The following is a 13626-nucleotide window of genomic DNA, read 5'->3' on the forward strand; positions in this document are numbered from 1 at the left end:
CATGTGGCCCTTTTTTCCAAAGAATGGAAAAAAGTCTTTTTTTTTTATATAATCTTTTTCTTTTTTTTAGTTCCAGATGGACACATTACCTTTATTTATTTTTATGTAGTTCTGAGGATCGAACCCAGTGCCTCACATGTGCTAGGCCAGTGCTCTACCATTAAGCCACAACCCTAGCCCTTGGAAAAGTCTTTTTAAAGACATGAAAATTAGTTATACCTAGTTGTACATTTCACAAATCATCTATGTAGAAAAGTAGAAAGTCATAGATTGTAAGAATTATTCTGGAAACCCCTGGGCATCTGATCATGAGGATAGGGAGGAAGGCTTCCTGTCTCTCATGTGCGAAGCTGTGAGGGGCGCCCATCTCCCCCAGCAAGGGCCAGTAAATGGATGCTCAGCTACAATCCACATGCCTCCCACACCCTGAGATGGTTCTGGACACACAGATTCTTGCAGCTCATGGATCAGGAGGTGACACGCAGCCGGCCAGGCCTGGGTTGGGATCCTGTTGCCTGAGACTGAATGAATGTTCCTTCCTAGGTTGGACTTCAGATCTTGCCAGTTGATGGCAATCCACACAAGACATGTGCTATTGTCTGCCACCCGGATGGGGTGGCCGGGATGGCTCTTTCCTATGACGGCTCTTACGCCTTCACAGCAGGAGGACGGGACCGCTCAGTGGTGCAGTGGGAAGTCAATTTAAGGTGCGTGACAGGACACCTTGGCCTCTGAGGGAGGTGTCAAGGGTAGACCCCTTCTTTTCACTCAATAGCAGCTGACAGCTGTGGAGCCCTACCATGTGCTAGGATGTCACAGAGCCTGACTTGAAGGATGCTCTCTTGTAACACCTGTTTACTGTGCAGACCAAGAGTTGCTGTGCAGTCTCGCGGGCCATGGGACTGAATTGATGCTTTAGGTTATTCAAGTCCACCTTGACTCACCCGTGCTCCCTGAATACCCCTCACTGTCACATCCACACCAGCCGGAATGGATGGAAAAAAGTCTTTTTTTTTTTAATAATCTTTTTCTTTTTTTTTAGTTCCAGATGGACACATTACCTTTATTTATTTTTATGTTGTTCTGAGGATCGAACCCAGTGCCTCACATGTGCTAGGCCAGTGCTCTACCATTAAGCCACAACCCCAGCCCTTGGAAAAGTCTTTTTAAAGACATGAAAATTAGTTATACCTAGTTGTACATTTCACAAATCATCTATGTAGAAAAGTAGAAAGTCATAGATTGTACATTACAGAATTAGAGTATTATTTGAAATGTGTACTTTCAGTCTCCTCTTCTCACCCTTCCTGACCTGAACTGAGAACCTCTACCTAAGGTGATTCTGGAGGATTCTAGGGTTGAACATCAGAGAGTACAGGGACATGGGTTTGAATATGGGGCCTACTCTGCTGGCTGTGGGACCTAGGGAAGTTTCTTAATATCTCTGATACTTAGATTTCTCATCTGGGAATGAGGGTAACAATAGAAACCTTTACAGGTCCCTTGTAAGGATAATATATATGAAGTACCTAATGTAGCTAGATTACACCTGTAATCCCAGCAATTTGGGGTGCTGAGGCAGAGGGATCACAATTTCAAGGCCAGTCTCAGCAATGTAGTAAGACTCTGTCTCAAAAAAAAAAAAAAGTATTATTTAGTGCAAAGCTACATATGCAGCAATGAATGATCACCTCCCCTTTTCTTGATGAGAGCATTCACTTATGAGCTCAGGATCTTTCTCACTGAAAGAAGGGAGAAGCACTTAAATGATCCCCTCAGCTACTCAAATCCAGTCAACTGCAACGGGGATGGAACAAACCACTCAGCAGCAGGTTCCCAGTCGAGGTCACCCTCTCCGTGTCCCCGCTCTGCCTCTGTTTCAGACCTTTCCCAATAGTGTGACTTTAGGGGTAAGTAGAGACAGCTTGGAGGCACCTTCCTTCCTCAAAAACTTAACTTGATTCATGGCTCCCAACTTGATTCAAGTCCTCCTCCTGCCAAGCACACACCTTCCTCTTTACAGCGGACACTCAGGCTTCTCCTCTTAACATGAATTTGAGTGAAAATAGCCTGTGGAGTCCACTCTGGTGCCCAGGTGGATTGAGATGGCAGCTGCAGCTCTGACTTTAATCTGAGCCTTCACCCAAGAGAGCAGGGCCGGGGCGTGGGGCATTAGCAGCCGGAGGTGAGCGCTTCCATTGAAAAGCCCTTCCTGAGCATGTCCTGTGTGAGGTACTTGATTCCGTGCCACCTCACCTGCCACCTGCAACCTTAGTGCAGGTGATACCCTGGTGGGAAAGCAGTCTTCCCTTTTTAATTCTTGTTTTCTTCTCAGCCATCCCGGGATCTAGAAGGGTAGGGATTAATAAAAACAAAACCAAAAGACCTGCTTTCCAGTAGCTTTCCCATGCCTGGCCAGAGTCCAGGCTTCTGAGAATTTCAATTTAATCTGTTGTGGGGACAAAGGATCATTATAAACTAATTAGCACTTTATTGCTGCTTCTGGTGACTTAATATGTTCGGCGCTTCACTAATGGAAAGAAATGTAAAAACCCTAAACAAGGAAACAAACAGATTTCCTACTAGATTTATTGATGCAGAATTTTAGGGTGAAAGGAAGATGACAGATCCCCTCGTGTTCCGATACTTCTAATTAGCACGTGTTCAGACCCAGACGCTGGGGTTGCAGCATTCAGAGCTTTTTCTCCAGCACCCCTTCTGCCACCCTCCCGGTGCTCGTCCCATATTCCCCTTCCTGCTCGCCGCCTTTGCTAGCGTGTTCCCCTTTTCCTCTCCCTGGCATGTGTTTTAAAATCCCCCATTCCCTTTTTATACTCAGCCTGGCTGTCTCCTCTTCTCCTGCTGCCTATTCAGATAAAAGCAGAGACTTGGATTCAAGTCTTAACTTCACCTCTTATTTACTGGATGACATCAGGCAAGTCTCGTAACTTCTCTGAGTCTCAATTCCTCCATCTGTTAAATGGGAGCATCATCAATGAGTTCAGACTGGCCTTGAGGGTAACGATTACCACCATTATGATTGCTCTGCCTTCTCCAAATTAGGCAGAAAGGTGGGGGGGTTATGAGAAGGTCATCAGGATCCTGTGTAGCTGTGTGGCAGTAGGAGCAGGGACAGTGACACTTGCCACTGCCCCCATCTCTATCTGCCTGGCTCTGCAGTTGGCTTCTCTCTGCAGAACTAGGTTTGGTTTCTCGTAGGAGTGTGGCCACTGACAGTTCCTCAGTTTTACAAATTGTAGCTCTCATCAGAGGGCGAGCGAGTCTCTCTCTCTCTTTCCCTGGTGGGAGAAATCCTGATACAGTCCTTGGCCCCGCTGGATCAGCTGACCACGGCCAAGAAGCAAGGCATGTGGTCAGCCCTGACCAGCAGAGCCCAGAGTGTTGGGCTGTCCAGGAGAGCCAGGAGCTCGTGTAGCCTCCCATCTGGGTTCCTTGGTAGTGATGGGCTCCTCTGGGTCCCTGCCCTGCTCCAGGACCACATGGCTGAAGGTGGGGGAACCCCGAGGCCTGAAACCTCCTCCACAGCCCAGTGTCAGAGCCAGGAATTGGGGTGAGGACCAGGCCCTGCAAGAAGAGATCTTGAGCCTACTTGGAGAAGGCACCAGGTGCCCAAGCCCTGGCACTGCCTACTGAGCTTGGGCAGAGCCCTGACAGCAAGACAGTTTTGTGGGTATCTCTTTGTAAGAGAGGGTAGGGGCATGGCGGTTCTGTTTCCATGGTAACAGTGATCCTAAGCACTTTGTATGGAGTCTTTCTTCTGGGCCAGGCCTGTGTGGAGTGCTTTTCACATGTCCCTCCTGCTGTCCTGTCCTGTGAGGTGGGCACTGTTGTTATCCTCACATAGAGGTGAAGAAGCTCACTGTGTGGGGTACATCAACAGCTCAAATGGAGTAAATGGAGTACGTGGGGCTGCGATCCTGCAAAGCCAGGCTTGCTGCCCTTATCCCCACTTCCAAACACACTCCACAGGAAGAGACCAAGGGCCTGGCAGAGAATCCTCTCTGAACACTCACTTTTCAGATCCTTCCAGCAACCTTCGTGCACCTTCCCACCTCATAGATGAGGAAATGGAGGCTGGGGTCAAGTTTCCTGCCCACAGTCAGTCCACAGCTTGCAAGCGTCCCTGTGGCTCCACATTCCGGATGTGGAGCCCCTTCCCCACAGTGTGCTGCATTGCAGCGTTTTAATGTCCCAGCGGAAGGGCCAATCGCCAGTTAGCAGAAGCCCAGTTTATGGACTGGAATATTTTAAAGATTTCAGCTTATTAGCCTTTTATATGAGCCGAAGTCAGTCTTATACCAAAGTAGGTTTTCTTACCACTTAAAGGACCTATTTTTGGAAATCTGACCCTGTGTTAGAGAGCAGAGGGTTATTCTTGTCTGACTGGCATGGGTCCCTGTGGTCTCCTGAGTTTTTGTGGAAGCAATTAGAGTTGGCGATCCACCTGCACGGTTTCCCAACCTTTTGGTGTCTAAAGTTACCTGTAAAGCTGCTCTGCTTGGGAGTATGTGGTTTCAGAATACAAACACCCACCTACCCTCCCTTAAGAAAGATGTGGTCCCCAAAGACTGCAAGCAAATTATCAAGCACCTGCCCTGTTATCAGCTAAAGAACACAACCCATAATTAAGGTGGGTGCCCTGTATCACCGAGTCCCACACTTGACATTGAATTTTCTGTCTCTGGCTTATTACAGAGGGACTTCTCTGACGGAGTTGGCAGAGACCTGCACTGGACTGGTGGCTCAGTGCCCTTCAGAGGGCCCTGCTCCAGGCAGAGCCCTGCCTGGGCCGTGTTGGAGCATGAGTGCCTCCTAATTGTGACTTTCTGTTGCTGTTCCAGTGCCCTGGAGGCTGCGGTTTCTCTTGGGGGTGAAGACTTGACCCCGTTCTATGGTCTGGTGTCTGGTGGCAGGGAAGGAAAGTTCTACAGGGTAATTGTCCTCAGAATAAATGCTTCCTGCTGCATCTAGTTAAGTCTGTAGAAGAGACACGCCTGGGCTTGGCCCTTGTTTTTCTCCCAAACTCCTTTCCCTGCTAAGCTTAAAACATACTTTGTAGAGAATGTACTTGAACTCTCAACACCCTTGCCTAAGCCAGAATGCTGTGTTTTCATTTCATCTCCACACAGGAGCTGGAGGACTATTTTTACTACTCTCAGCTCCGCAGTCAAGGTATTGATACAATGGAGACCAGGAAGGTGTCGGAACACATTTGCCTGTCGGAGGTTCCTTATGTCATGAGAGCAATTGGCTTTTACCCATCCGAAGAGAAGGTAGGTAGGACAGAAACAAGAACGGGGTGGATGCGCTATTTATAACAACTACCTCTGGGAAGATAATTATAGGTCAGAGTAGAAGTTTAACATTTTCCTTACATAAATGGATCAGAAAGAAGGTTGTGGGCATTTCAGATGCACTCCCGAGTAACTGATTTACAATAAAGACACCATCTCAGCTACTCTAGAGGCCGCAGCAGGGGAACTGTGAGGCCAAGCTTTGCAACACGGGGAGACCCCCAACTTCAAAACCAAACAAATAGAAAGATGTGTGCCATTCCCCAAAGATGTGTTCCTTGTTGGGGAACCCGGGACTTACAACATGGGTTCTGGAACTGGATAGGCAGCACCCTGCTGCGCCCTGGCTGGACAAGGTCTGGCCTTCTCAGATTTGAGGGGACGCCTGGGGGGTGTTGGGCATGGAGGAAGAACTCGGCATTTCAATCACTTTTATTGTCACTGTAGAGTGCGTGTGTTAATGGGGCACCTCTGGGAGGTAGGGGCCCTTCTGGTCTGAGGAGGAGCCCAGTCAGTCATTTGTCACACGACAGAGACAGGCAGAGACACCCCACTGCAAGAGCTCCCATCAGGGACAAGAAGCAGCCCAGGGGGGCATCCTCAAGTGAACTGTTTTTTTTTGGTATTGGGGATTGAACCCAGGGGCACTTCACTAATAAGCTAATCTCCTATTCTTTTTTTTCTTTATTTTTGAGATAAGATCTCGTTAAGTTGCTGAGGCTGGACTCACACTTGCAATCCTCCTACCTTAGCCTGGCATGTACCCTGCACCCAGCTTACACATACATACATAGTTTTAAAAGGCTTTTTGAAATAATTTTTTAGTTTTAAAAAATTGGTACTAAATTGAATATATATTTCTATCTTATTTTTTACTTAATATTATATCATAAGCACTTTTCATTTACCATAAAATCTGTGAAAACATGCTCTCTAAAGGATATATTTTAATTTTATAACTTTTTCTGATTTAAAAAAATAGCACTGTAAAGAGGAAAATAGAAACTAGAGATGATCACCGTTATTATTTGGTGGATATATATGTATGTATATACACACTATATAAAGAAAGATATGTTTATATTTTTAAACAAAGAATTGGCATTCAATGGTGTAAATATGTATGTGTGTGTGTATATATCGGCATTCAATGACGTGCGTATGTATGTGTGTACATGAATCGGCATTCTCAGTAACGAATGGTTGGTGAGGTTGATGATGAAAATTCTTTGATGGCCTGCCTTTAGAGGCTTGTACCCAAGTGAACAATCCCCCAGCTGGTAGACACAGAGGTGGTCTGAGTATTTGGCCAGCAGACACAGCTGTGATGAGCGTCTCTGAGCAGGGGTTTTGCTTACTTCTCTAGTTATTTTCTTGGGCCATTCTGAGAAGCAGAATGACTGAGTCAGAGAACATGAACTTGTTGGCCCCCATGTTGCCTGGCTGCTGTCCAACACTGTGGCCTGTTACCTGCCTGCCATGAGGCACACACAATCCCTGAAGCCCAGCGGAGTCTTGATGTTCATATTAGGTGACAGAGCTCCAGGGGCCTACCCAGAATCATGTATTGTGTGTGCTTGAAGGTGGCTTTTATTTTCAAGTAGCATCTAGAGAGAGAAATGAGTCATTGGAGCCCACAGCCCATGGCTGAGTCCTAAATGAGGACCTTGAACACCAGGTGGTCTCTAAGCGCCACAGAGGGGGTCTCTGATGTGCATTTTGTAAACACAAGACTGGTACCACACTGTTACCAAGAAGGGGTGTGTGGCCTACATAGAAGTTTTCTTTAAGCTGGTGTTGTGCCTATAGTCCCTGGTACATGGGAGGCTGAGGCCAGAGGGACACTAGAGCCCAGGAATTCCAGGCTATTCTGGGCAACATAGCAAGACCTCATCTTAAAAACAACAAACAAACAAATAACAACAACTACAACAAAATAGTATTCTTAGAGCTATATTTTCCAAACCTAACCTTCCAATGCTGGTTCCCAAACTGGTCAGCCACATCAGAATTATCTGGAGAATGTCCTCAAATTTCCAATTCCTGGTCACATCCCTGATGGAACTAATCCGTCTCCAAGTACAGGGCCTGGCACTCTGCATTTTCACCTCCCTGGATTCAATCCCCAGCAACATGTGGCGGGGGCGGGGGGGGGGAATTACATAGGATAAAAAAAAATAGGTCCACTATTCAGACCTTTAAAAGGTCCCTGGGCTCAGGAATTTATAAGTGATGAACACTAGAGCATTCCCCAAGCTCACTCCATTATGGAAACTTCATTTCCTGAGGAAAGCCCAGCTCACACCTTACTGCCCCCACTCCACTGCATTTCACCTTCGTGGTTGTATCTGTGGTTCTTTTTTTTAGCTAAACGTGTATCTTAAACTGATACCCATCTTCTCTAGGTGATTGCTTGGCACAATGCCTGGTGCTTCAAGATTGAGGAAAGAAAAGGAGCCGATCTTGGTGGGGGAAGTGCAGGGGACTCAGAATTAGTTGACCTGATGGCCATTCCTAGCCACTGGAACTGCAAGTCATTTCAAAGATAGTCTGAGTTCCTGGATCCTTGACTCTAAGATGAGGCTGGAAAAGCCTGCAACCTCAGTGTTGCCATGAGACTAAAGAACAAAGGCCAGGCAGCACCCAGCACAGAGTAGGCACTTACTCGGTGGGATGCTTCTGCCGGGCACAGTGGTACAGGCCTATAATCCCAGCAACTCAGGAGGCTGAGGCAGGAGGATCAAAAATTCCAGGCCAACCTTAGCAACTTAGCATGACCCTGTCTCAAAATAAAAAATTTAAAAAGGGCTAGGGTCTAGCTCAGTGGTAGAGCACCACTGGGTTTAATCCCTGGTACCCCCACACCAATACTTCTTCATCCTGCATTTCTCATCAAAATGGCATGTTCTTTTTAAGAGGTTGATGGGATGGTGATTTTTTTCTCATTTTTTACTTTTTATGGTAGAAAATTCCAAAAATACACAATTGTAGACATTTATCCTATCCTTGGCAAAAAAAAAAAATAATAATAATGCATAAAAACCTACCAAAATCTTGCTGATGAATAATAGGTATATAGAAAAATAATTTTTTAAAGATGGACACAATATCTTTATTTATTTTTACTTATTTTTATGTGGTGCTGAGGCTCAAACCCAGTGCCTCGCACGTGTGAGGCAAGGGCTCTACCGCTGAGCTATAATCCCAGCTCCTACAAAAATAATTTTTAGTCTATAGCAAATGTTTATAAAGTGACATTGATAATTATTTACAAACTAAAAACTAAAAAAAAAAAATGGAATAAAACAGCAGTGTGAGGTCTCCACTGGCGCCTGCATCCGCCCATCCCCAACCCAAATGGGGAGTTTCAGGGCTGACGTCAGCATCTTCATAAATCCCTTGGACTGGGGTTTTAAATCCACTTTAAAGAATATATTTACTCTTTGGAGACACTTTCTGAAGGCCCTGGGATCCAGATGTGCCCCATACCAGTGTGCAGGCTTTGTGAGCTGATGAGTTACTTTATATCTGAAGCTGCACAGGGAGAAGTTTCTGATCTTTTGTTTTTCATGTCAGATTTATAGTGATTAAAAAAAAATCTTTTCAAGGCTTTGAAACTTCTCAACTCTGGCTTTTCTGTGGTTAATGGAACACATCCATCCTATTAAGATGCAATGGTCCCCCGTACCCAAGAAGCTGCACAAAGAAGTTGGCCTAGCTAATAGAGTGTTTTAACACTTGGGCACATTAAAGGCTCAAGCACAGAGATTCATACCAGCCCCGCTAAAACTATATCGTATTTATATTTTTCTTACATCATAGTAACTGCCTCAGGGATTTGAAGCTAGTCAGCGTGGTAAATTGAAGCCAAATAATACAAGAATATAACCCTCCCCAAAGAATTCCTAGCCCTTCCCTTGTTTTGCAGGAAGCTACTCACACAATACAGCTAAAGCAGGCAGAGGGGGCAGTTCTTATAAACCATGTTTTTAAATGAACGGTTAGTAAAGTGTACAATGTTATCGAAGGAGCCAGGACCTAGGTGTCCAGTTTATATAGCTTATGATGTCGAGAATGTTTCATCTCCCATCTTTATAAATGCATCAGGTCTTCCAGGACATTGGAGCATCGTGTTGGAGGGGCCCCTGTGCAAGGTTCCTTGGCTGTCACTTCCAGCCTCTCTTCTGTTTAACCTGTGCAGCGTTGTATAATCCTGACCAGTTTTTGTAGTGAATTAACACCGTGCAACCACTTAGTTCCATAAATTTAAGGTGAATCCCAGCAGACACATGTGTGCTTGCAAAGTGCCCCCAAAGTGAACACTACGCAAGTGTTACCTGAGTGAGTAAATGAGTGAATGGTGCCCACGGGTCACATTTGACTGCAAGGACAGTGAGGAAGGCAGAATCCCTGACTTTATGATTTGACCTCTGAGTGATCATCAGGTACCCCTAATGTGTCCGCTGTGTTCAGGAGCGGTGACATTGTTTAGGAGTGTCCGGAGAGGAAATAAAAGACTACTTGTCTTCTTAAATGTGTTTATTTTGGACTCAACAAGTTTACTTTTTTTGTGTCTGTGTGGTACTGGGGAACTTTGCTACTGAACGACATACCCAGTCCTTTTTAATTTTTTTAAATTTTGAGACAGGGTCTTGCTAAATTGATGACAACCTCAGTAACTTGTTGAGGTTGGCCTCAAACTTTCAATCCTTCTTCTGCCTCAGCCCCCTGAGTGCTGGAGTTATAGCTGTATGCCATCTTCCTTACCCAACAAATCTACTTTTAAGGGTATATCCTACAGGAAAAGTCTCACAGTGTACAATAATACACATAAGGAAGGGACAATTATTATAGGATAGTTTCTAGCAGCAAAAATTAAAACAACCCTAATGTCCAATAACAGGAGATGAGATGAATAAAATAGGGCACCCCTACATTTAGTAACCATTAAAAATTGAGATTGAGCTGGCATATCTGTAGCTGTCTATAATCCCAGGAACTTGAGAGGCTATAGGAGGATCACAAGTTTGAGGCCAGCCTCAGCACCTCTCTCAAAATAAAAAATAGAAAGAAGTGAGGATGTGGTTCACTGATAGAGCACCCCTGGATTCAGTCATTTGCACCCTCCCCCTCCAAAAAAAAAAAATAAGTGGGATTGACGCATGCTTCCTGATCCAGAAAGAATATACAGGATTTGTTACTAAAAGGAAAAAGGCAAATTTCTTTATTATATGAGTTTATATATGCCTAGGAAAACATGAAGGAACATGTTGTAAGCCTCTTTTTGTGGGGGAGGGGGTACTGGAGATGGAATCCAGGGGTGCTCTACCACTGAGCTGAATCCCCATCCCTTTTTATTTTTTATTTTGAGACAGGGTCTCACTGAGCTACTGAGTTCCAAACCCTTAACGATACCATTTCTGGGGGATGGGATTTGGGAGGAATGTTGCTTCCTGCTTTGTACATATAACCTGATTTAAACTGAGGCCTCCAAAACCAGCTGGAACCCTGGCCTCAGCCAGCCAGAGTTTTGTGGTTGCTTTAGGGACCCTCCCTATCTCAGGGTTCTGCCTGTGCATGTGCAGGTTCTGTGCACCCCTGTTACTCCAGGCCTGACACCTTCCCTCCTCCACTTTCCACATAGAGCCCACTCCCACAAGAGGACTTTCTTGAAATTTTGGGAATCATCAGGAAAGGTCACACAAAGCCACATTCACCTCAAGCTGCTGTTAGACATTCTTTTTCTCAGTCCTTATGACCAGCCACCATGGGGGCCTCCTCTCTGGCCTCCATCCCACTCAGCTCTCCCCTACCCTGGCTCCTCCGGCCTCCTTCCTGGAAGGCCCCCAAAACACCAGGTTCTTCTTCCTCTGTGAGCCATGGCAGTTCAGCTCTTCTTAACTTTTGTTTCCCCACGTACACTGTACACCCTCCCAGGGGTCTGTAAATGAAGACCTCTACCTTTCTTGGAAGACACTCAGGTTACAAATGCAGGGGGTGAGGAACTTCAAACCTACATTTTCATATTACTCAGTTTTTCTTAACTGCAGCCCATAGTTTGTGTTGCTTTTGTATTCAGAACAAAACTCAGAAAGACAAACACACAGATCCTCCTAAAGCCTTGTGCACGAATTCTCACGGCTAAAATGTGGTCCCAGCTGGGGTGGAGAGACCTAGCCAAGTAGTCCAGCCTCACCCATAATGAGGGGGAGAAATTTGAGCCAGGAATCATGGGCACAATTTCTGCTCTGATAAAGATCCCAGGGGAATTTGGAAATTTGCACATTGAAGAGAGGCCCTCAGTATGTTGGGTCTTGCTTTGAAACATAAATATTGGGAGGCATTTCCATCCTGAAGGTAAGAGAAATGGCCCACTGTTCTAGGAGAGGCCTACCTGGTCCGCTGAGAGCCTCCAGGCTGGGCCCTTACCCAGCAAACAGCTTCCTGCAGAAAGACCAGAGCAGGACAAGACTTTCACACTTAACACATTAAAGAAATAAATCCTGGGATACCATGAGCCACTGGAAAAAGGAATGTAGGTGATGATACTGTAGCGACCACCAACTACAGCAGCAGCAGCTCTTCTCTCTGGAGCTGTGCTTTGAGCTGCTGAACCCCTGGGGCCCTTGGTCCTCCTGGGTCATTTGATCCTCAGGGTGACTGCAGGAGGCACAGCAGCTGTACCCTCTCCATTGCACAGGTGGAGACAGTGAGCACAGAGCCTTGGGAGGATTGCAGTCACTCAGGTCCAGTGTCTAGGACTAAGCTGGCCCACCCCAGACCCTGGCTCTGATCCTACATGTATTAAGTACAAAGGAGGAAGAAAACCTTGAAAGCTGAGACGGCCACCCTAGCTATTGTTGTGGGATGGGGACTCACAGGACATTTATATCTCCATTGTTGGAATTTTTCACAACAAACATGTATTAATCTTTACAGTTTTTATGGGGGCTGGGGTTGTGGCTCAGTGGTAGAGCGCTTGCCTAGCATGTACGAGGCACTGGGTTCGATTCTCAGCACCACATATAAATAAATGAATAAAATAAAGATCCATCAACATCTAAAAATTTTTTTTAAAGTGTAGTGCAGTGATGGTGGAAAAAGGGCTGGGGATGTGGCTCAAGTGGTAGCGCGCTCGCCTGGCATGTGTGTGGCTTGGGTTCGATCCTTAGCACCGCATACAAAGATGTGTCTGCCGAAAACTAAAAAATAAATATTAAAAAATTCTCTCTCTCTCTCTCTCTCTCTCTCTCTCTCTCTCTCTCTCTCTCTCTCTCTCTCAAAAAATTCTCTCTCTTTAAAAAAAATGATGGTAGAAAAAATATATATTTTGGGGGATTGAACCGAGGGGTGCTTAACCACTAAGCCACATCCCTGGCCCCTGCTTTTTTAAAAATATTTTTTTAGTTGTCAATGGATCTTTTATTTTATTTATTTATATGTGGTGCTGAGGATTGAACCAGTGCCTCACACATGCTAGGCAAGCACTGAACCCCAACCCCAGCCCACCCTGGCCCTTTTTTAAAAAAATATTTTTAAGGGCTGGGGTTGTGGCTCAAGTGGTAGAGTGCTCGCCTAGCATGGAGCACTGGGTTTGATCCTCAGCACCACATAAAAATAAAATAAAGATATTGTATCCACCTAAAACTGAAAAATACTCAAAAAATATTTTTAGTTGTAGATGGACACAACACCTTTATTTATTTTTATGTAGTACTGAGTATGGAACCCAGTGCTTCACATGTGCTAGGCAAGTGCTCTACCACTGAACCATAGCCACAGCCCTTTTTAATTTTTGTTTTTATTTAGAGATAGATTCTTACTAAGTTGCTCAGGGCTTCACCAACTTGCTGAGGTTGGCTTTAAATTCGTGATCCTCCTCCCCAGCCTCCCGAGTGGCTGAGCACCACCACACCCAGCAAATTTTAAAGTACTTATGTCCTTGGATCTGAAGTTTTGTTACTTGTTCCTGCCATGTCTTCACCTCCATATTACTTCTTTTCTTTTCATTCTTTTTTTTTTTGGGGGGGGGGTAGTACCAGGGATTGAACCCAGAGACACATGGCCACTGAGCCACATCCCCAGACCTATTTTGTATTTTATTTAGAGACAGGGTCTCACTGAGTTGCCTAGCTCCTCACTGTTGCTGAGGCTGGCTTTGAACTCTTGATCCTTCTGTCTCAGCCTCCCAAGCTGCTGAGATGACAGGCACGTGCCACCATGCTTGGCTTCTTTTCTTTTAGTAACTTTACTGTGATGCAACACACACTATACCGTCCATCCATTTGGAGTATGCAATTCAGTGGCTTTT

At 45.4% G+C, this 13626-nt stretch overlaps 1 protein-coding gene across 5 annotated transcripts in view; it reads left to right on the forward strand.

Moving 5' to 3' along the window:
• Nucleotides 1-13626, forward strand: part of Cfap251 (cilia and flagella associated protein 251) — an 83034-nt gene that overhangs the window by 43465 nt on the left and 25943 nt on the right. For 4 of the 5 annotated variants that reach the window (XR_013434842.1, XM_078039243.1, XM_078039244.1 and 1 more), the window contains 3 exons: nt 544-707; nt 4863-4953; nt 5151-5294. Coding sequence is in view for 4 of the 5 variants with exons in the window: in XM_078039243.1 (XP_077895369.1) it covers nt 544-707; nt 4863-4953; nt 5151-5294 (399 nt within the window). In the remaining variant the exon portion in view is untranslated. The remainder of the gene's footprint in view (nt 1-543; nt 708-4862; nt 4954-5150; nt 5295-13626) is intronic. The other variant, XM_078039245.1, reaches the window with a different exon arrangement.

This window comes from Ictidomys tridecemlineatus, chromosome 2 (assembly GCF_052094955.1).
Source record: "Ictidomys tridecemlineatus isolate mIctTri1 chromosome 2, mIctTri1.hap1, whole genome shotgun sequence".
NCBI classification, from domain to species: domain Eukaryota; kingdom Metazoa; phylum Chordata; class Mammalia; order Rodentia; family Sciuridae; genus Ictidomys; species Ictidomys tridecemlineatus.